Consider the following 21,867-nt stretch of genomic DNA (forward strand, 5'->3'; position numbering starts at 1 on the left):
GAAGCAATAGGTAGAAAGGAAGATACACAATTTAAGGTGGATAGGAAGGTCCTACCAAGCATTGAAATAGTACTTGATCCCCACCCAACCAAAGGGTGACAAAACCCCATGTACCACAACACCAATTGCAAAGAATTGCCTTAGCAATTTGATCAACTACCTAGTAACAATCACATGTCAAATCCTCAACAAGGCAACAAGGAAGATTCTTAAGGATAAGTATTCTCACATTTCTTTCACTCTTTGCATGGAAAAGTGATCTTTTTAGGGACATTTTATGTGACTATTGGGGTCAATTTATGTGCTTGATAACAAAGGTTTGAAGGGTATAACTCCTTGGCTCTACTGAAGGGCAATGACTTGTGAAGCACATGTTTGGATCATTGGGTGTGGCCGTCTACATGCTTGCCAAGTGGCGATGTGAATTATATCTCTACTACAAGCGCTCGATGCTCTCTTATGAAGCTCCCCTAGACCTAGAACTTGCCTTCTAATTGTTGCTTTCATCACTCACCACCATTATATTTTGGCCATTCTATCTTTCTAACAAGGCTATAGACATAAATGTCTTGTCTTGTGAATATATTGTGGGAGGGAATGATTTCCCCCTCAATTTGAAAGGCACAAAAATGTGCTCAATGATGAAGCAAAACTCAAAAGCTACATTAGGTATTTGACAACACAAGGCCAATGGAGCTGTAGTGAAGCTTTTGTGAGAAGAAAGTGGCAAGCAGCCATCCACAACACGAAGTGGATCCATACTTGGCTTTCATAATTTGGACATTAGGATAAGCATCACTTTTTGCTTTTAGTTCCATGTTGGGTGGTGTTGTGCTAGGCCTATCTTCATTTTGTTAGCTCATAGGAAACTTCCTCGATTGAACTCCGAGTTTGAGAAATCAAATTTGCATTTTGAATAGCTCTCAACAATCGATTTTCAAATAGATTTAACTAAACCTAAAGATAAGGGAGAAGGCCAAATGGAGGATGATACCAATACAAGACTCCAAGCCCAACCCAAAATGCCACCTAAGTTGCCAAGGATGGCCTCAAGTCTCAAATGCCAAGGAGGGCCCATGACCAGCCCACAAAACACACAAGCAAGAAGCATCAAGAGCCTAGGGATGGCATAGTAGAGTCACACAAGAACCAAAGATAGCTGAGTTACAGGTTACAATAGCTGCAACCTCAATACAACTAGAACAAGTAATAGAAACAACATTTGAGATATTAGACCAATCTTATCTGCAATTGAGGTTTTACGCCTATGTGAGGATGCAGAAATGACCTATTTTGGTGTTCAGCTACCAGCAGTTCTATAGCAGTATGACGTATTTGCTCGGTTTCTTTTCTTGTGATTTCGAAGTCCACGAAAAACAATTCATTGCTAAGTTCTGCGACCTAGGAGTTCTCAAATTTTTGGTCTTTGGGATATGCCCACCACTTACTATGGTAACGTACTTTATGCTGTTGGCTTTATGAGAAGATAAGTAACCGTTGGGGTAGTTCCTTTGCCTTTGATAAAAGCCTGTCAATTTCTACAATGGATTATCAAGGATACATATTTGCAAACTGCACGAATCTTAATTCTACAAAACAGTAGTTACGTACACAAACATACTGCTAACACGTGAAGGAGCAAACATGAGGGAGATGTTGAGTAGCCCTTTATCAAACAGGTATTCATCTTTTAGCTTCTTCATTCGTTAGCAGCCACATGAGAGTATTTTAAGAACAATCCACAAGGTCATCTTTTATGTGCATAGTCAATTTCCACAGAATTAATCAAAATTTTGTGAGGCTTATTCAAAAACTTTGATACATTTTTTCCATCCCTGGAGAAATCTTTGCATCGAATCTCCAAAGCAAACCATCCTTACAGATTTGCAACAATGTCTGATCCACATGGTTGTGAAACAACCATATTGTGTTAAACCATGGCTGCAACTACAATACTGAACAATGACTGAAATTACCCATTAGACTCTAAAAACTTAAGGCCTACTTGTATTACAGAACATTTCATTCCTTAAAGACCAGAACAGCTGGTCCATGGAAATCCCTGGACTCCAGACCTCTCCATCTAGAAGGAGAACACGATTGCTTTCCTAATATTGCAGCTCTGTGGGATGAACCGACACGTTTGAGGACCCCAAAAGCTGCTGAACTAGCGTAAGCATATGCAAATAGGTTTGGACAAAAACACAGGACAATAAATAAAGAGGAAAACATGGGACTTGTCACAGGTGCAGCACCTTTATCCCATCACTATGGGATGCAATTTGGCAGGACTACACAGAGAAAGACCTCACTGGCAAACAGCAATAATCATTCATAAAGCGTTTCTTGAAAACATTTCAGTGTGCCAACTAATATACAGACAAACAAGATTTTTTTGGAAAACCATATGCTGCCCATACGGAAATCCAAATCACCTGCACAAGAAAAGAAAACAAAGCACTTCATTTCTCAACCATGTCCTCCACATCTATCCAGTACACTCATCCCCCGGCAAAGCTAATAACAGCTTTTTGAAACGAGAGATGTCTTTCCACTCTTGTTTATCTTTCCACATCTTGTTTAGCTGCACTCAGCTTGTATATTCCAAAAACGACCAGCTGACTCGTGAAGGGACCATCAAAAGGGGCTACTTTGATAGCCACCAAACTGCTAAACTTTGCCTCCCTGGAATGGCTGTGTACAAGCAGGTATAAAAGGCATTAGTCTCTCTCTCTCTCTCTCTCTCTCTCTCTCAGTTGGGTAAAAATGTTTTTTCCAACAAAATTGGCTAACTGGTTAAAAAATCAACAGATCTCCTAGACTACTAGTAGCATGGCAGAATCCGAAAGAGGAATGCAAAAGCTTAGTAGGGTGCCCACTACACACACAAATTCTGGGACGGTCAGAAGATGGAGCAAGTATTTACAAAGAGTCATTGGCTTGTAATGCTACACAAGAAAATTCCTCATTTACAAGATGACCAGTTTGATGTGATCCTTCTGTCAAGGACACCAAGGCAACCTGCTCAAAGAATATACTTTAACAAGCGTGTCTAACAAAGATATGTGTGCATAATATGTCTTGCCAGAACAGGACACCAATACGTTCTATAAAAGCTACCCGGTACACATTATTATATACCTTCATATATCCAATCTTTATCATCCCTTTTGAGGGACATGGCGGTGGCCTAATTCTTTAAAGAACAAAGGAACGAAGGGAGGGAATTAGTACATGAGAAAACTAAAAAGTAGCTACGCTTATGTTCTCATCAGTACCCGGCCATAGTTTCAAAAGATTCCTGAATCTCATGGGTAATTATGTCTAAGAGGTGCTTCCCCAAAGATTCAAGAAAAGATTCGAACCCAAAACCTTGTTTTTCCCACAATTCAGTCCTATAGAGTAATAGTATACGCCCCTTTTGTATTATAAATGCTCCCTCATCCCCCTCCCCTTTGGGATGTCCTTTCCTATTTAATGCCCCCTTCATAAGTGGTGCCTCCCCCCCCCCCCCTCACACGTCTTTCCTTTTTAATGCCCCCTATCCACAATTATTATTTAATTAAAATCTATCCCTTAGTTTAATCATGACCTTGCTCTCTTCTTTTTCACCCTTCTTTCAATCTCCACACTAATTAATTGAATTTAGAATGAAAGCTGAGTAGGGGAACATATTAAGAAATGCTAAAAGAGAGCGAGCAAGAGAGTGAGAGAGAGAGATAGATTAGGTTAAATCTCCACAACATAGCCCCAAAAAGAAGAAAGAAACGACGACGACAATTAATGCAAACGAGGGAACAAAGATAAATCAGGCATACATATAAGAAAACAAATGAAACATCAACTCAAAATAAAAATAAATGCATACATTATATACATACACTTATAAAGATATATATAGCAAAACTAGACCAAATACGTGCCTAAGAGTAGATGAACCCAAAAATAGAACAGACCTAAGAACTTAGAAAGAAAATGGACTATGAAGCTCCCCACTTTGGATTATGATTCTATATTCAAGAATCCTAAATACATCCAAGGATATAACGACTACAACATAGGACAAAAGCAGTGATCCTTCATTACTTGTGTTATAATAGTATTAAATTACTAAATTGGGAGATAAGTGCACAGACAATTGTGCAAAGACAAGAGGACCTGTAGAATTGGGAAGTATATATATACCTTTGTAAGACTAGAATATATCCAATCGTACAAATGTAGACTTTTTGTTGTTCTAAAGTCCAAAAATCTACAAAGAAAATAAAAGAGAAAATGGAAGAGAAGAAAAAAGAGGTAACAAGATTTTTTGTAAAACAAAAGGAAAACATACTTAGCAAGCAAAGCAACACTCATGTCGTCATCAGTGCCCAAGCATAAGCAACTATACTGGGTTTCTAAAGACCCATGGAGTCACTTGGGCAAACCCAATGCTAACTAAAATACGTAAAATAAACAAAAGAGAAAGAAAACAAGTAAAAAAGAAGAAAGAAAGGAGACTAAGCAAGAATAAACAAGCAAATCAAGAAACAAAATCGACCAACAAACAGGAATAAAATCTCTCTCTCTCTCTCTCTCTCTCTCTCTCTCTCTCTCTCTCTCTCGTAGGAATGCAAGAAAGAATTTATAGAAAGAATGAATTATTTAAAACATAAAAAACTAAATGAGCCTCTCACACTTATGTACCGCTTCCTACAAATTGGGAAGTAATCTATTAGAGGTGTTTCCGTCAATATGAGGCATTCGTATGATATTCAACATAGGATACTAAATTGTTGTCATTTATCATAAATATCAACTTCTAAACCTAAAGAAGCTCGAGTAATCCTAAGACCCAAGAGGCTACAATAGCTTCCACTAGCTGTACAATTAAGCTCACAAAACTCTGAGGATAAATTCCTCCACCAAAAGGGTTTGGATCTTTGTATATAAAATCTTTTAAATTTAGAAATGTATGGGACTAATAAGTCATCTATGAATCTCAAATTCATACATGAACAAGTAGAAGTTTGCTAAGAAAACAGCACAATTAGTGCCCATCGGAATACCAATTCTTTGTTGAAATAAACAGTCTCCTAGAGTTATGAACAAATTATATAACTATTAGATCAACATCCGCTTTGAGTGTATGATGTTGATGAAATCCAGCTATCAAAGATTCCATACATTCAACCTATGCAGAACTGTGAATGCATGGGCTTGTGCTTAGATGAAGACGAGAAGTCATCAGTATTGTGTGGGAGATGTCTCGTATGAAGGAATTGAGATAACTCGATTCCAAGTTAAGAACTAGCGAAAAGCACTTCTCTTTGAAACTTTTATCAATCGAGGGATTGATTCGCTAAAAACATATTTTTGATACCATGGATGATAATACTGTCCACAAGTTCGTCATTTAATATTCCATGCTGCAAACTGAGTCCAACCTGAAGTACCAAGTTCATCATGATGGAGAGGTTTGTCATGAAATCCCTCCGCCTGTGGCCACATATTCAGATCTAGAGAAATCAGTATTGACTTTAACTATGTGCATAATCACCTTTTCTCTATCTGCATGTGTAGGCACCCACACTTAACTGACCACCACTCATTGGCATTGTATATGGAACTTGATTGTTCAGCCGGTGGTGGAGTAAGCACGTGTACAAATATGGGTTGATCATCTGTTAGTTATGAGTAGCTAACAGATTCATCCACATCATCTCTACCGATGACAGGCTGTCTTTTGAAAAAATCCCATTATTTATAGCTTTACTCCATCACTATGACCTATGAGAACACGTTTCTGAGAATCTGCATCCAACTTTCTTCTCAATTCATCCAGCACATGTGCATAAACAAGTTAGCCAAAAATGCTCAATGGCTTTGCTTTCTGCCTATAACAGCCTATTTTTTGGAAGCAAATTCTACAACATTGCTTTAGGCCTCCAAAAGGCTCCAATTGATAAGATATAGAATTGTATTGCATGCTTCTAACCAATTAAGATTTTGGGTCGTCCATCCAGCAATAGGCACATTCTATGATACATATCAGCATGTGAATTACCTCTTTACCAAAAAACATGGAGCTGATGTGAAGTATACTCACAACCATTATCACAACTCAAAATCTTGACGTATTTGCCAAATTCTTTCTTCATCAAAACTTTGAAAGCTTTGAAGAAGTCAAATGCTTTAGGGATTTTCTTTCATGAAACATATCTAAGTTTCCTTTGAATAATCATCTATAAGTGTGGAGGTACTATGCACCACCTTATGGGCTTTAGGCAATGAACTAGTATAGTAGACCTCGAAAAATATTGTTCTGCCTAATGAAAACAAGAATTGTGTAGTTGAGATGCTTCATATCTCTTATGCTAAAGTATACACTGGAATTCGGTTATTGTGTGTCACCACATGTGCATGTTCAGAAGACAGAAGAATAAGAAGCTTGCCATCTTTAATTCCTCTAGCAAAAAGTTATGGGCATGATTGTCTTCTCTAATGAAGAGACCTGTCTCTAAAGGTAGGCAGATTCTCCTGCAGTGCATCTAAGTGTCTCCGAAGGCCCTTTGCAGAGGAGGATAAAGCATATGCTGATTGCCTGAATGGAGATACTGTAAGTCATAGAGGAAGAAGGCCTTTGTAAGATCAATGGCTTGCTAGCTTTAAAGATTCGACCCTGCACATACCTAGTTCTAGATACAATGCATAGATCCAAAATGGAGGTTACCATAAATTCTATCACTCCAGCTCTCATGCCAAAGTGGTAGCAGAGTGAGCCCTAATTCATGTCAATGATTACTCAGTGGATGTCAGATTTGTACTATTCATGGTACCCAAAAGGTTATTGGACATTTCCATTGTTTCTTCCTTCGAAAATAGAAAGCGCACTGTCTGTTTGATTACCAAAGGTGGCCAAACCAGTTACAAAAAAGGTGCAACCTCCCCATACATCTCTGCAAAATCAGAAACAACACAAAACCCACTTCTCACTTGTCTTTTCCCACATTTCACTGCTATATCTTAGTAGCAACCTCAGGTTGGCTTGTAAACCAGTTCCAAAGACTGCCCCAGTGCTACGTTTCATTGAATTATTATATTCAACACCTTGATCTTCATTTGCTTTGCCAGAGTAGTTGGGAATCTTTTCCTTATCCGTGCATACCATCATACAATGTCCCCACATGAAGGGTCACGTTGAGGTCTTGTGTTAGCTTCCATATCAATAAAATATTGCTTTCTTTCCAAGCTGCTAGCACACTAAGAGAGTCTAATTTGGACTGATCATGCAGATAACACTTTCCAGTTAACAGAGGAGCACTTTCCAGTTTACACATCTTTCAGGCGATGCCTGAGTTATCCACCACGTTGTTACCTCTTCCCCAGGGGCATTATAATCTTGTTTTGGAGTAGACTAATAATCAAGTGTTAGAAGAACGGCACTACATGTGGAGGAGTGTGGTTAGAAAATGTGCATGAAATGTTAAATTTCTTATTTTTATTTTCCTATCTAGCTTTATGAGGGCACGAATCTGTTTGAAACAGGGGGGGAATCAGACCAACCCCAGCTCAACCAAGATTCAATGATCTCATAATAATTCTAGTAGAAATTCAATGGATTTTGGCAATGTCATTGTACTGTAGGGCATGCTCAGCTCTGGACAAACTAGAGAGACTAGACCAGAAAACAAGTATCTACAAATCTCGTCCTACCATTAAATGCAAAACGATGGGAGAAGTTCCTTACAATGTAGGTTGACAATGGCAAGACTTGTGACATGTTTGACAAAAATTGTTCCCCTGCATCTAGCACCCTTGTTCGGAAAAAGATGATGGTACTAAATCAACACATGCAAACACCTCATGCTACTTACAAATATTCCAATACATACATTTCTTATGAATACTCTCAAGGAATGATGCTTTTTTGTTTCATAGTAATTCAGCTCTTGATTCCTCCAAAGGTGGACAATAGGATGTGCATACAAAGAGGTATTCAATCCAGCTCACCAAGGACTTGCCACACATTACCCTACATACAAGCTCTCTTCTCTCCTATAAAAGTATATCACTTCAAACAAATGACCAAGACCAAGACACCCCTAGCTAGAAATTGAAACTTTCCAGATATAACCTCCGCCCAACATGAGAGAGAGAGAGAGAGAGAGAGAGAGAGAGAGAGAGAGAGAGCACTCAAAGAGCAAGCAAAAAAATAAGAGGTAGCGCAAATTTAATATCATGAGCTTGAGGTGTTTTGCTCCCGGTTTTCTAAGGCAGAGCATATCTCTTGGAAATAAGTAGTCACATAAGAGTTGTCTTCATGTATCCGGGAAACCACTTCTTTGAAATATATCCATGACATCATACCCTATGTGACAATGGGAGCACCCACAGAAGGCATCCTCCACACCCCCCCTTGATCAAGGTGAGCTTCAAGGATTTCCACCATCCCAATCTCAAGTAGTACTGGAATCCATGGTGAGGACGGCTCTGGACTCATTCAAGTAACGATTTACTCAGCCAGTCATGAATGTCCGACAAGCATGATTGGTACGATTTCTGGCCAGCTTCAATATCACCTTTGAGCACATACCAGGATTTTCCATTTGGTTAGAGATACCCTTAGCAAACATACTTCTAGCCTCTCCTATGGTAAGGACGGCAGAGGCAGGACTGGTAAGCCATACTGCAGGGCAAGGATTGCAGGCTTAGTCAGGTGCTGCCGTAGGTACAGGTGGTTTGCTGCAGGGCCTGCAGCGAGCAGCAGGTCTGGAGCAGGGACCAGAAGCAAGGCGCCAACAGCAGAGGCCTTAAATACGCCAGGAGGCAGATCGGCTGACCTAGAACCCTACAGCCTGAAGACTGCCAGGTTGGCCAGTCTGAGGGTGCTGGTCGGCCAATACAGGGGACCTCAATGCCCTTCAAAAGGGCCCCCTTGCCGGGCAGACATTCATTCAGCAGTCCTACATTCTTCAAGGTGAAGAGCAGAGTGAGATTGAGGGATCAAACCATCGGTTCTTGCAGGGCAGAAGTCCAAATATCCACAGCATACCTTGGTGCAGACCTACATACTCTAGGTGAGTATAAGGTGGGGCAACGGAGGGATTTGTCGCAGAGAACTTGTGAGCAGATTTTACAGGAATGCTCAGCCTAGAGCAGCTACTGAACTCCATTTGGGACACTCGGTGATCTAGGAGTCGTCGACAGTGACCATATGAATGCTGTGATTCTGACCTTCTACCAAAATAAGAAGGCCACGAAAATAATGGATGGTGGAGCGTGTGTCAGCATTGTCACGAAGTAGTGCTGGGCAAAATGGGGAAAGCCGAAAGTGGAGAGCACCAACATAATCGTAAAACTAGTTGATGGTGTGACAGCTCAGCCAGTGGGAGTCATGAAGAATATAAAGATCAAGACCTTTGGTATCATCTACCGGGTTTGGTTTGTGGTGATGGACTTCCACGGGCAGCCAGATGCTTATGATGTCATCCTAGGAAGACCCTTTATGCACGCTGCAGGACTAGTCCATGACTATTTTGGCTATATTTTGTACTTGGACATCACCTCCATTTAAGAGATTTATTTGCCTGAATATTTGTGTGTATTCTCTCCACATCTGAAGTATCTCTCTACAACCACACGGATTGAATTGGCATTTCAAGTTCTTTATTTATTCCGCTGTGTAAGAGTTGGCTGTAGCAAGCAATCCTTTTCTCTAACAGCTTCTGCTTGCATGGAAGCCCTAGTTTGGCTGCCTACCTATGCAACTCTTAGTTCTTCTTGTGGCTGCTATGTGGAAGCCCCTCTCTCTCTCTCTCTCTCTCTCTCTCTCTCTCTCTGTGCCAGTAAGAACATTCTTTCAGATACAAAGTATATGAGCCTTTCGGCATCAGTCATTTGTACTTTCACACCTTAATCTCGAGCTCTCTGAAGTCTCTCTGTGTTGCATCAGCAGATATCAGCCTTTGAAGATAGACAACAAAGACTCCCCAACCAACAAATACCCTTCTCTTCTTGTCTTTGAAACAAGATCCACATGACCCTTCCCCTCACTGCGTGAGGCAGATTTCTCATGACTAATCTTAAGCCTTCTCTGGTGCACCTCTTTAGAGTTTGAAATCCACTTGGTTGTAATCACAAAACATGCTTATGATGCCAGGCGAGCATCACAGTAAGGATGAATGGGAGTTGATACGTAAGGACACCCTTCGGTCTCTTTTGATAGACTATGCATAATTCTCAATGATTATGTTCCCACGTAACCCTTGATGACTACATAATTATCCAAATACTGCACACCACAACCTCCTTTGCACCAATAGATGCTGATAAATGACAACAGTTTCAAGAGCATCGACCACCATGGCCTAAATAGATATGTTACGATATCCATCATCTTACATTGCTAAACACAAAAGGACAACCGCAAGACCTTCCAGTACACCAACATTATGCTTTTGAAACCATAGAGCATCGAAACTTGAGCAAATTCACTTGAAGATACTGACTCAATCTTTCCACTGGCGTTGATTGCTGCTTAGACTGCTTGTATCATTGTGAACTTTGATTACCAAAACTAAAACAAGCAGTTGTTATCACATTGCTACTCATTTTTTACCTTGCATTTTTATGTTTAATGAGGTACACCAGGAAAAGATTTATTAGCAAATTTCATGTTGGTCTCCGTACATCACTTGACGTATGGGAACTTCAAAAGCTCTCCTCCCTTTGAAAATGCAAATATTATTGGAGTATCAAACCCCCACAACTTCCAGCATTACCTTTAATCCTCGAGGTGGTGTTCCTACACGAGCTGAGTTTGTATTACCATATGAGAACTTTGGCTTTTTTTCAGCTGGTTTCAAAATCTGAAAAGAGCACATGAGGGATTCATCGACACTCATCATAGCCCCTGCATTGTCAAACTCTCCACAATAGTTTGGTGCAGAAAATATCGTGACCAAATGCCTTTCAGCAAAAAATTCATATCCTTCTTCTACAACCTGGAAAATAAAGCACAACATTTCCACAGTATCAGTCTGAACATTTCAATGAAAAAACAAAAACACAGGCCAAAGAGTCCAAAATGACAACCGTTGCACCTGATGTGCTCGGCAAATGAGATCCAAGTCGTGCATTTGTAGAAACTCATTAACTTTATCGACCCCAAAGGTATACGAAACACCTCTGTCATTTTCACCCCAGCCTACAATTTCTTTGTCTGGGTCTGCCCATAACAAATCACATAACAATCCCTGATCAGGCACATCTGTGGGACGAGGAATGTTTCTAATCTGATCCAAACTATTCAGTTCTGGGGAAAGCCCTCCATGCATGCACAATATCTTTTCATCAATGAGAGCTGCCACAGGTAGGCAGTTGAAGCATTCCGTGAATGCCTTCCACAGCCTTATGTTGAATCGCCGTTTGCATTCATCATAAAACCCATAGATTCGATTGATCGAAGCACACTCGTGGTTGCCCCTTAGCAGGAAAAAGTTCTCGGGGTATTTGATCTTGTAGGCAAGAAGGAGACATATTGTTTCCAGGCTTTGCTTCCCTCGATCAACATAATCCCCCAGAAACAAGTAATTAGCTTGTGGCGGAAGGCCACCATACTCAAAAAGCCTCAATAGATCAGAATATTGTCCATGGATATCACCTGCACAAAAAGGTGATGTTCAGAACATATCTCTTAAAATGCAAATACATAACATAAACTAAACCTCAAACTTGCACAAACTACATCAAACAAGCACTCTAGATCTACTCTCTGACCGACGCTTCACACAAGACAAAAGTTTGACGTGTGGGAAGGAAACTCTTTCTAATCATGCAAGAATTTGAAGATATTCCCAGAAAACATCACCACAAGCAAGCAGTTTAAAAGCAACCCAACTGCAAAAGTCAGTGCCAGTATAAGCTGCGCTGCAGACATGAGTAAGGACACTTTCAATATCTGTCGCTCCACTTTACATTAAAAAAATTGCATACACGTACAAATATAACCCATCCATGCCACCACAAGCCAACCAATAAATGGACAAAAAACTATAGCTGAAACTCAACTGTAAGCAACGTTGCACTATCATAATTGATATGTACTGTGTTTAAAGATGCAGAGGGACATCCATAACTTGCATATACTACCTTGTGACTTCGATCTTATAATATAATGGCTCTGTAGAAATATTGGTCCATACAAGATGAGCCAGATACACCATAATGGGGTGGTTTCTGTCAGTATCTTAAATGCACACCCCCCCAAAAAAGAAAATCAATTCACGTCTAAAACTGTGGCATCCCCAAAGGATGTGCCTCTACTCCACTCGGTAAAACACCAAACAGCAATTAATAGTCATACGACTACTAGTTTTGTCACACGTAAATATGATACCACTGTAGCATTAATTAATATTGAGGTCTTCTCTCAAGCTATCCACCCAGCCACAAATCCCGATGCTCCCGTTCATGTTCTCTCTCTAAATCCTCAAGCATGCTCCCTACCTCGACCTCTTTTGGAGCTCTCTTTACAACTCTCCCACCTAGCCCAATGCTTGCCATCTGGAATGTCCTTATGGGGCCATGTTCTCCCTAAATGGACCCTCAATTGAAGTCTTCACATGCCCATAGTGTAACATGCAACGGTTATCTGATCGTGTAATTCACAGCAAGACCTTTAAACCTTTAGTGAGGAATGAGCGTTGTTTATCATAGAAAGAGAAAGGAGATGAGGGTAGAGAGAGAGTAGAGTCGACAACCGATTGGGTCCCTGTACCCACTGAGGGCCCCCTCCCCCAATCAGGGAGAATTTGCTTTATACTTGGAGAACTGAGAAATACAAAGAACACTCTTCAAGAGAGCACGGAACACGCTTCTGAAGAGCTCACTGTGCACACGTATAGCAGACCCAAAGACCTGAGAGGCAATGCCGCCAATACCGAGACCTTAATGCTGTCCACACTGACAATGTAGGACGCTTCTGCAAGGCAAGGAAGAGGCTTCTGAATGCTCACTGTGCACACGTATAGCAAACCCAAAGACCTGAGAGGCAACGCCGACCAATACCGAGACCTTAATGCTGTCCACACTGACAATGTAGGACGCTTCTGCAAGGCAAGGAAGAGGCTTGTGCTGTCTAGCAGAATGCAGGGTTACTGCGTGAGTGAGAGAGTGAAAAGCTAGAAGTGATAGATCCTATGAGAGAACTGAGAGATGACGGAAATATAGAGCTGAGAGTGAGCTGTGTAAACTATAAAAGAGAGCTGAGAAAGCTGAGGAAACAGTGTCCAAACCTCTCTCTGTTTGCTGGTCCAAACCTCCGACTGTTGTGCTGCGTGGTCACCTTCAGATCAGGCTGAACTGATGGCCAAGAGACTGAGGCTAGAGCAGGGCCAGATCTGAGGATCTCAGGGGCTGCACAGGAGGCTGAAGTGGAGCTGTAGGAGGACTGAAGGCAGGAGCAAATTGAATGAGAAAACAGGGCAGCCAAGGGGCCCTTTTATAGCGCTGGACTGAGCCAACCCAGTCTGTAAACAGACTGACTCAGTCTGTTTTACAGACTGGCTGGCCTACAACCAGCCTATAAAAGGCCCTCCCTGGCTCATTTGCCAGGGGAGTTTTTGGGCAGCCTTTGCAGGCTGCCTTCCCTGCTTACCTGTCCAGCCTTTGGGGACCCTAAAGGGACTCCTAACCTAGGCTAAGACCTAAACTATAAGATGGAAACACTTAACCTACTGTTCTCCAGTGGGTACTAGTGAACCAGAACTGACTACTGACCTGACCTAAGGCTGAGAGACTGACCTACGTAGCTTGTGCCTGACTGTCCCTGGACAAGGGCTCACAAAGGGGTCACAGCATACGACAAAATCTCCTATCTAGGAACTATAATACACTTGTTGATGTAGCCAGTGTGACACCTTGCACCCAAGTGCAGGGGTGCATAGGACATTCCCTCCTTAACTTGGCGGTAGGTTCATTGCTTCCAAGTAGTCCGCCAATATCTGGGGAAACTCCCGGAAAAAATCTTCGTCCAACCACACTACTTCATGGGTACCTCGATTCCGGAACTTGGTGTAAAACTCCTGGATCCTGCGTCCTGACCCATGCTTGAATTTATGACGAAGGATCTGTTCTGGCTGCAGAACTTCGCCTTCATCAAGAACTTCAGGTTGTTGCTCGTCGGAAATCTCTGAAAGAGGAGGCCCAAAATATGGCTTCGACCAAGCTACATGGAACACGTGCATAGTCCAACTGTCTGGTAGGCGTAACTTCATTGAGACATCGTTGATCTTTTGAATAATAGGGAATGGTCCGAAGCTCCTGAAGGACAGCTTAGGGCGTCGCTTGCCCACCTGCTTCAATCGTTGCTTGATAATGCGTAAATACACCCATTGACCCTCTTTATACTGGACATCTCGTCTGGATTTATTAGCTTGGCGTGTATACGATGCTTGAGCTTTGGCGATGCGGCTTTTCACGGACTCCGTAGTCTCTGCCATGGATTCGGTGGTTTTGTTGGCTTCAAGAGATGGAGACACCATCCGGGTGAGGAGTGAGGTAAATCGCCGTCCAAATGCCGCTTCATAAGGTGTGCAACCAATACTCGAAGAATAGGTATCGTTCAAAATGGCCTGCACAAGCAAAAGAAACTGCTCCCACTTTCCCTGAGCATCATGACAATATGATTTCAAAATATCAAATGCCATACCATTATACTTTTCCATTGCTTGTCCCATCGGAGGAGCGGCTTGAACTGTAGTGATCTGACACTGGACATAGACAAGTGCGCACACATGGCACCCTTGCGGACGGCGCAACCTGCTTGAATATGAGAGATTAATGGAATCCCTGGTATGCTCCGATCACCGCGTATCACGGCGGGCTCACGTAAACCTTCCACAATCGTGAAGGTGTCCTGCCGCCAATCAGACATCGGAACATGTTCACGGAACCACTGAATCCTGAGGATCATGTCGCACCCCATCAAAGGAGTCAATATAAAATCCCGCATAAACATGGCCTTCTAAACTGAAAAAGTTAACTGGATGGCCTTATGCGTGATTTGTGTGTGCAAGCCGGGCGTGAACCCATCCATTGCAAGCTCGTGAGGCACCAAGGTGCACCCCACTGTCTTGGCAAGTTAAGGGGAGATGGCATCTTCTTAACTCCCCATATCGAACAGGACAATAAACTGATGCCTATTAGCTATGCCATACGCTCGAATGAGCGCCTTCTTTTGATTTGAGAAGTCGCCCTCCTTACCTTAAAAGACCACCGTGGGAACGGCGTTCAAAGCAGGGAAGACGGCATTCGTAGCTGAGGATGGAGGCGGAGCTAGAAGAGCCAATACATTAGCGACGAACAAAGTAGGTGCTTTCGCATTCTTTTCGGCAAGCCATTTCGGATGATCCTTCTTGCCATGCCCAGCGATGTGGTAGCAATGAAAGCAACGATGTTCTTGGTGGTATCCCTTCTGCTCGTCGAGCTATAGATAGCCTCCCGTAATACCCGCTTTAGCCTTCTCATCCGGAGTCATCTTTGGCTTGGATTCCCTCTTTTGACCAGATGCCTAGCCGTTTTTCTTTTGGAACTGATTGTCCTTCTTCTGATCCTTACCCGCTGTGTTGTTTGGCTGCTGCGGGGCTTTGGAATCTTTCTGGACCTGCTTGGGCTTTCCCCCGTTCAGCATCATCTCCTGATTCTGTGCGAGAGTCAGCGCTCGCTCATAATCCGACGGGTCAAAGTTCCGAATGATAAAACGTATGTTCGTGTCCAAACCTCTAATGAATTGCTTCATCTTGGCGCTCTCCGTCACGCCCAACTATTGCGCCAGTGTGATGACCTTATTACTGTATGTCAACACAGGCAAACCATTCTGGGAGAGACGAGCGAGCTCATCCTACAGGTTAAGCATATATTGGAATGGGAGAAAACGGGCTTTGAGGTCGGCCACAAACGTTGCCCAAACGAAATTCGTCTTAGACGTTTTTGGGTCAGTATGCTTACTAGCCCAATGTTGCCACCAAGTCACCGCCTCACTTGTAAGATGAGGGGCTGCATCATCTTAAATTCGTGCTAACGGAAAATGAGCTACAAACTGATGAATAAATTGCAAAATTGCTGAATGATCACACTTACCATCATACTTAACAAAATTTGGAGTGGACCGAGTGAGTGGTGTTACCTTTGTCAATGGCGAAGCTATAGCCGAGACGGCTGCTGCGCTCAAACTTGCCTGCATAGCGGCTAACATATGTTTGTGTTGGAGAAGCATCGCCTCTTGGTCTAGCTTTTGTTGCCTTTCTGCCTGGGCGAGCTCTGCGCGTCGCAGTGCCTCCTCATTTTTGTGTTCCTTACGCATCAACAATAGCAATTTTTCAAAATCTGTGGTTCTTCTTCCTTCCAACGACTATTCTGCTTCTTTTTCCTCGAGACGTTGATTTGTCTGGTCCAGTTGTCTTCTACTTTCTTCCAGCTGGGATGAATGTTCTTCGAGTTGCTGCAGCAGGACCCGATTCTGCTCTAGAAGGTTCGCCATCACTTCTTGAGCATTTGGCGGAAGCGTATCTTGTTGGTAGTCTTTCTTCTCTTCAAAGTCTTCACGGTTGAAATCTTTTCCTGACCCTTCCATGGTGCTTAATTGTGTGTCCTTTCCGGATCTCAGCACAACCATACACTCGCGGTAGTCAAGCTGGATACAGACCGAAGCTCTGATACCAATGTAACATGCAACGGTTATCTGATTGTGTAATTCACAGCAAGACCTTCTTTAAACCTTTAGCGAGGAATGCGCGTTGTTTACCATAGAGAGAGAAAGGAGATGAGGATAGAGAGAGTAGAGTCGACAACCGATTGGGTCCCTGTACCCACTGAGGGCCCCCTCCCCCAATCAGGGGAGAATTTGCTTTATACTTGGAGAACTGAGAAATACAAAGAACACTCTTCAAGAGAGCACGGAACACGCTTCTGAAGAGCTCACTGTGCACACATATAGCAGACCCAAAGACCTGAGAGGCAACGCCGACCAATACTGAGACCTTGATGCTGTCCACACTGACAATGTAGGAAGAGGCTTGTGCTGTCTAGCGGAATGCAGGGTTACTGCGTGAGTGAGAGAGTGAAAAGCTAGAAGTGATAGATCCTATGAGGGAACTGAGAGATGGCGGAAATATAGAGCTGAGAGTGAGCTGTGTAAACTGTAAAAGAAAGTTGAGAAAGCTGAGGAAACAGTGTCCAAACCTCTCTCCGTTTGCTGGTCCAAACCTCCGACTGTTGCTCCGTTTGCTGGTCCAAACCTCCGACTGTTGTGCTGCGTGGTCACCTTCAGATCAGGCTGAACTGATGGCCAAGGGACTGAGGCTAGAGCAGGGCCTAAACTGTAAAAGAGACCTGAGAAAGCTGAGGAAACAGTGTCCAAACCTCTCTCCGTTTGCTGGTCCAAACCTCCGACTGTTGTGCTGCGTGGTCACCTTCAGATCAGGCTGAACTGATGGCCAAGAGACTGAGGCTAGAGCAGGGCCAGATCTGAGGATCTCAGGGGCTGCACAGGAGGCTGAAGTGGAGCTGTAGGAGGACTGAAGGCAGGAGCAAACTGAATGAGAAAACAGGGCAGCCAAGGGGCCCTTTTATAGCGCTGGACTGAGCCAGCCCAGTCTATAAACAGACTGACTCAGTCTGTATTACAGACTCAGTCTGTATTAGACTCAATCTGTTTTACAGACTGGCTGGCCTACAACCAGCCTATAAAAAGCCCTCCCTGGCTCATTTGCCAGGGGAGTTTTTGGGCAGCCTTTGCAGGCTGCCTTCCCTGCTTACCTGTCCAGCCTTTGGGGACCCTAAAGGGACTCCTAACCTAGGCTAAGACCTAAACTATAAGATGGAAACACTTAACCTACTGTTTTCCAGTGGGTACTAGTGAACAAGAACTGACTACTGACTTGATCTAAGGCTGAGAGACTGACCTACGTAGCTTGTGCCTGACTGTCCCTGGACAAGGGCTCACAAAGGGGTCACAGCATACGACAAAATCTCCTATCTGGGAACTATAATACACTTGTCGATGTAGCCAGTGTGTCACCTTGCACCCAAGTGCAGGGGTGCATGTGACATACAGTGCCTCCTGTTTGAATAGGATTGGTCACCTCCCCACCTGTGAGCCCCCATATGAGGAGTGCATCAGGGGGGTGAACCATAAAGTAGTAATGGGCATGGGTCTGCCACATGGGCAGCACATGAAAGGACGAGTACCTGGCAGAGGAGACCCACCATGGAGGGTAGATCTGGCAAAGGAACACCAAGAGGCTGTCCACACATAGAGAGGACAGAAATGCACAGGTTCAGCAAAGGTTTTGGACCCTATGGGCAGGTTTGGGGCAAAGAACAAAGGGTGGGACTGCCTGGGCCAATAGCTGGAAGCCATGTGGCCACGCATGGCCAATCAAAGCAAGCAACTAAGCCCTGGAGGGCTATTTATCGCCCTCCCCCTCCAGTCGGCTGGTAGGGGCAGTAAAAGTCGGCCAGGCTGGTTGTTTTTCTGACGGGCTCCAGCCCTATAAAAGGTGGCCCTAGGGGGCCTCATAACACATCATCTAGAGCAGCCCTTCAGAGAGCAGACAGGGCAGCAAGAAGAGAAGCCTTGGGCCTATACATAGGAGGTGAAGGTGACCCTGAAGGAGCTGCAAACTGAGCTTGAGTGGCAGCCCACCTAGGCTGAGGTTCTGAACAGCAAGGTGGAGAGATCCTTTCGACGGAAAGTCTACATATGCTCAGTGGAGCAAGCGGGCTCAGAGATCTAAAGGTGCCACACATATAGTAGGAGAACCTTTTAGTATTGTATCTTGTCCAATTTGTGGACGGACGGACATATATATATATAAGAGTTGCTTCTCTATTGTCTTAGAGCACAGTTTATTTGCTAGTCCACACACACATGAATATGGTTGTCAAGTACACACACTTGATGAAGCCCATAGTGAAACACTTCCGCGGGTAACTCTTGGGCTATCAATCACTCTGCCACTGCTGCGGGATACCCTCTGGCGTGATTTCATTTTCTAACACCTCCTTGGTCCACCTTTCAGGTCATTTGGAAGGTCCTTGGCTGCCTTAACACATTTGGTTGAAAATTGCTCTCTCTTTGAAAAGAACGGTGTCTATTGTCCTTCCATTTTTTGGAAGCTGCACCCTAGTGTGGGTATAGGGGAACAGGATTAAGTCTATTCACACAGGTGAATAAACTTAAGGATTTTTTGTGCAGCAGGGCAACAGTTGAATAATTAGGGTCAATGCCCTACCTGTTAGCCCCAAAATGATGAGCAACAGTGAAGCCCATTAGCATAGTAAGAAGCAGGGCTCTCTTGAGCAGCTGCTGAAGCCTGGCGATTGTTGGTTGAGAAAAGTACAAATATCATATCACTTGTCTAGGCAAACCCAAAAAAATCATATGGGCTTTTTAATAGACTCCCATTGTTATGCTCTTTAGCCATCCTATGAGAACTAATCTCGTGGCAATTTCTGTGGCTTTCCACTTTCACAACAAGATCATATCTTCAGTTGGAAGTTTCCATTTCTATTTTTGATTGAGAAGTCAATTTAGAGCCACCTCTATTTTGTTTCATAGAGGGCTAGCTTCCATGGGAAATAAGTGCATGCATCTTATTTTCTAAGAGCCATCATGATTACCACCTAAGATGTCTATTACTTGGACTTGAAGCTGTTGTGACCCAAGCAATGGACACCAATAACCACATCCTAACCATACATATTCACATTGCCTCAATGCATAATGCTTATTTATATATTCAGATAATCACATTGCCCCAATGCATAATGCTTGTTTTTAAGATTCATACGTCTAGTTTCTTTACTTTGTTTGTTTGGTGATCAAGTTCCATGATACGAGGCTTTACCAATAAAGGACACATTGCATTTTATAAATTTAATTGTTTATTTGCTTTAAACTTGATACTAGCGGGTGCTACTGTCATTTCTGAGACCTAATGTCATCTGTCAATCCATCCCATTCAAGTCCAAGCACCCCTAGGTTGCCACTTCAAAAATAGTATAACCTAAGCATTCAAGGTGCTATTCTTTTGTCGTATGAAGGGCTCTCGGACATCGTCTTAATATGACCATTGAACATTTTCAGTCACCAGTGATTGATGTACACGTTCAATCCAGGAGAAGTGTCTACTGCCTACTCACAAAGTTTGTATTAATTTCATTGAACATTTTCAGTCACCAGTGACTAGAGTCCAATAGATTATTGATGTACACGTTCAACCCAGGAGAAAGTGCGTAGTGCCTACTCAAAAAGTTTTTGGAGTGTGAAACGTAATACGAAACCTGCAACTAACTGGAACAATCCATGATCCAACTAGCTCAGCACTCGTTAACATAAAAGGCTGTGGATGTCGTGCGGAAGTTATGGAGACGTCAAAAGGGCCATAATGCGGACCAATATTTTTCCGTAATCTGCTCTACATCATCTGGCAGGTCCCAGCGAACGCAAAGATAGGCACACTGCCAGAACAGCAGCATCTAACGCCCATCACACAGAAACCCTAAAAGAGAACTGTCTCTACAGAAAGAGTGAACCCAAGCGACATAAACTGAGATTCCACGTCTGTACCATTGTAGGATGAGTGCAACTACAAAGCGCAATTTAGGCTTTTGATCGAGAAGGCCAATCTGCGTTTCAAGGTGGAGTCGCCTCATAGAGGAGGTGCAAAATAGTACCGTGGGACGGCAGCCGTCGCCGCGTTCAGACTCTCCTCGCTGAGACCCATAAGGGCCGAATCAACGACTCTGCTTATCGACCATTTCCCATAATCTCGAGGCATCCAGGCGGCATTCAGAGAAATCCCCCAGAGCGCATGCGGTCCGTGGAATCTGGGAGCAAAAGCAAGGGGGGAGCGCACTCACCGCAAATCTTGATGGGAGCCTCGAGCTCGAGGAGGTTGGGCTGCTGCATAAAAATGGTCTTGGAGGTGGAGCAGAGCTGGCGGATCTCGGTTTCGGAGAGCTGGACCTGCTTACCGGGGCGGGAACCACGGACTTCGAGGAGGCGGGAGATGATGTCGTCGACGACGGCAGGGTCCATGAAAGGGGGAGGAAGGAAGGGGCCGAATCCGAGGGGAAGGGGCCGGGGGGGGGGGCAAGGAGTGGGGAGGCCGTGGTGGGAAAGGGCAAGGGGGGAGGGGCTAGGGCTTGGGGAGATGGAGCTCTGTGCAGAAAAAAACAGAGAAGATGAAAAACTGTGCTGTTGAAGAAGAAGAAGAAGAAGGGTTTTTTTTTTTTGGCAATGTGGGGAAAAAAAAAACATAGCAAACGCAGCAGAAGAAGAAGAAGAAGAAGACGACCAATACTACAAAACCGCTTTGCCCGCTCCCCAACTGCCTTTGCCAAAACCGCCCCCCTTCGTTTTTGCCCTTCTAAACGCGGTTTTGCAAAACCGCTCTCCCCCCCCGCACGTTTCCCCTCCCTTCACGTTTTCCTTTTTGAAAAATTCCCTCACTTTCTCCTCCCACCCCCCTCGCCTGGCCCACACACACACGCTCCAGAATGCATCCGTCAGTCGTCCCCTCCGCAGGATGCATCGCCTCCCCTCTTCATCTGCCTCATCGTGGGCTGTTTGATATTCCCATGGACTCGGGCTCACTCTCCTTGCCTGCTCCAACCCTGGTCCCCTCGGACACACACTCTCCTTTTCCTACCAAATGGAATGGATTGCCTCCTTGAAATTCCCATTGAATGGGGCATGGGACACACACTCTTACTCTACAAGATGCCCTCCCCTCTCATGCCCCCCACTTTATGCCTCTTGGGCCTTTGAAATTCCTCGTTCCAAAGTCACCTGCCTCACCACCTTTGATTTCCCCTCCT

At 43.7% G+C, this 21,867-nt stretch overlaps 1 protein-coding gene across 1 annotated transcript; it reads right to left on the reverse strand.

The window, feature by feature from the left end:
- Positions 1 to 2,312: 2,312 nt before the first annotated feature.
- LOC147882671 (serine/threonine-protein phosphatase PP1 isozyme 2-like) lies at positions 2,313 to 21,299 on the reverse strand. Its single transcript, XM_087400257.1, has 4 exons — positions 20,908 to 21,299; positions 11,085 to 11,644; positions 10,764 to 10,985; positions 2,313 to 2,694 (listed from the first exon to the last, which is right to left on the reverse strand). The coding sequence occupies exons 1-4, from the start codon at positions 21,083 to 21,085 to the stop codon at positions 2,671 to 2,673; spliced, it is 984 nt and encodes a 327-aa protein (XP_087256383.1). The 5' UTR covers positions 21,086 to 21,299; the 3' UTR covers positions 2,313 to 2,670.
- Between the last annotated feature and the right edge of the window lie 568 nt (positions 21,300 to 21,867).

This window comes from Dipteris shenzhenensis, chromosome 29 (assembly GCF_047967505.1).
Source record: "Dipteris shenzhenensis isolate YYH24624 ecotype China chromosome 29, Dip_SZ_1.0, whole genome shotgun sequence".
Taxonomy (NCBI): Eukaryota; Viridiplantae; Streptophyta; class Polypodiopsida; order Gleicheniales; family Dipteridaceae; genus Dipteris; species Dipteris shenzhenensis.

Bases quoted from the DNA above. Each gene is read 5' to 3' on its own strand.
- LOC147882671 (XM_087400257.1), bottom strand. From the start codon at position 21,085: ATGGACCCTGCCGTCGTCGACGACATCATCTCCCGCCTCCTCGAAGTC. The intron at 10,986-11,084 runs GTGCAACGGTTG...TTTATTTTCCAG, and splicing joins TCATTTGCCGAGCACATCAG to GTTGTAGAAGAAGGATATGA. The intron at 2,695-10,763 runs GTAATGCTGGAA...GCTTGTACACAG, and splicing joins CACCACCTCGAGGATTAAAG to CCATTCCAGGGAGGCAAAGT.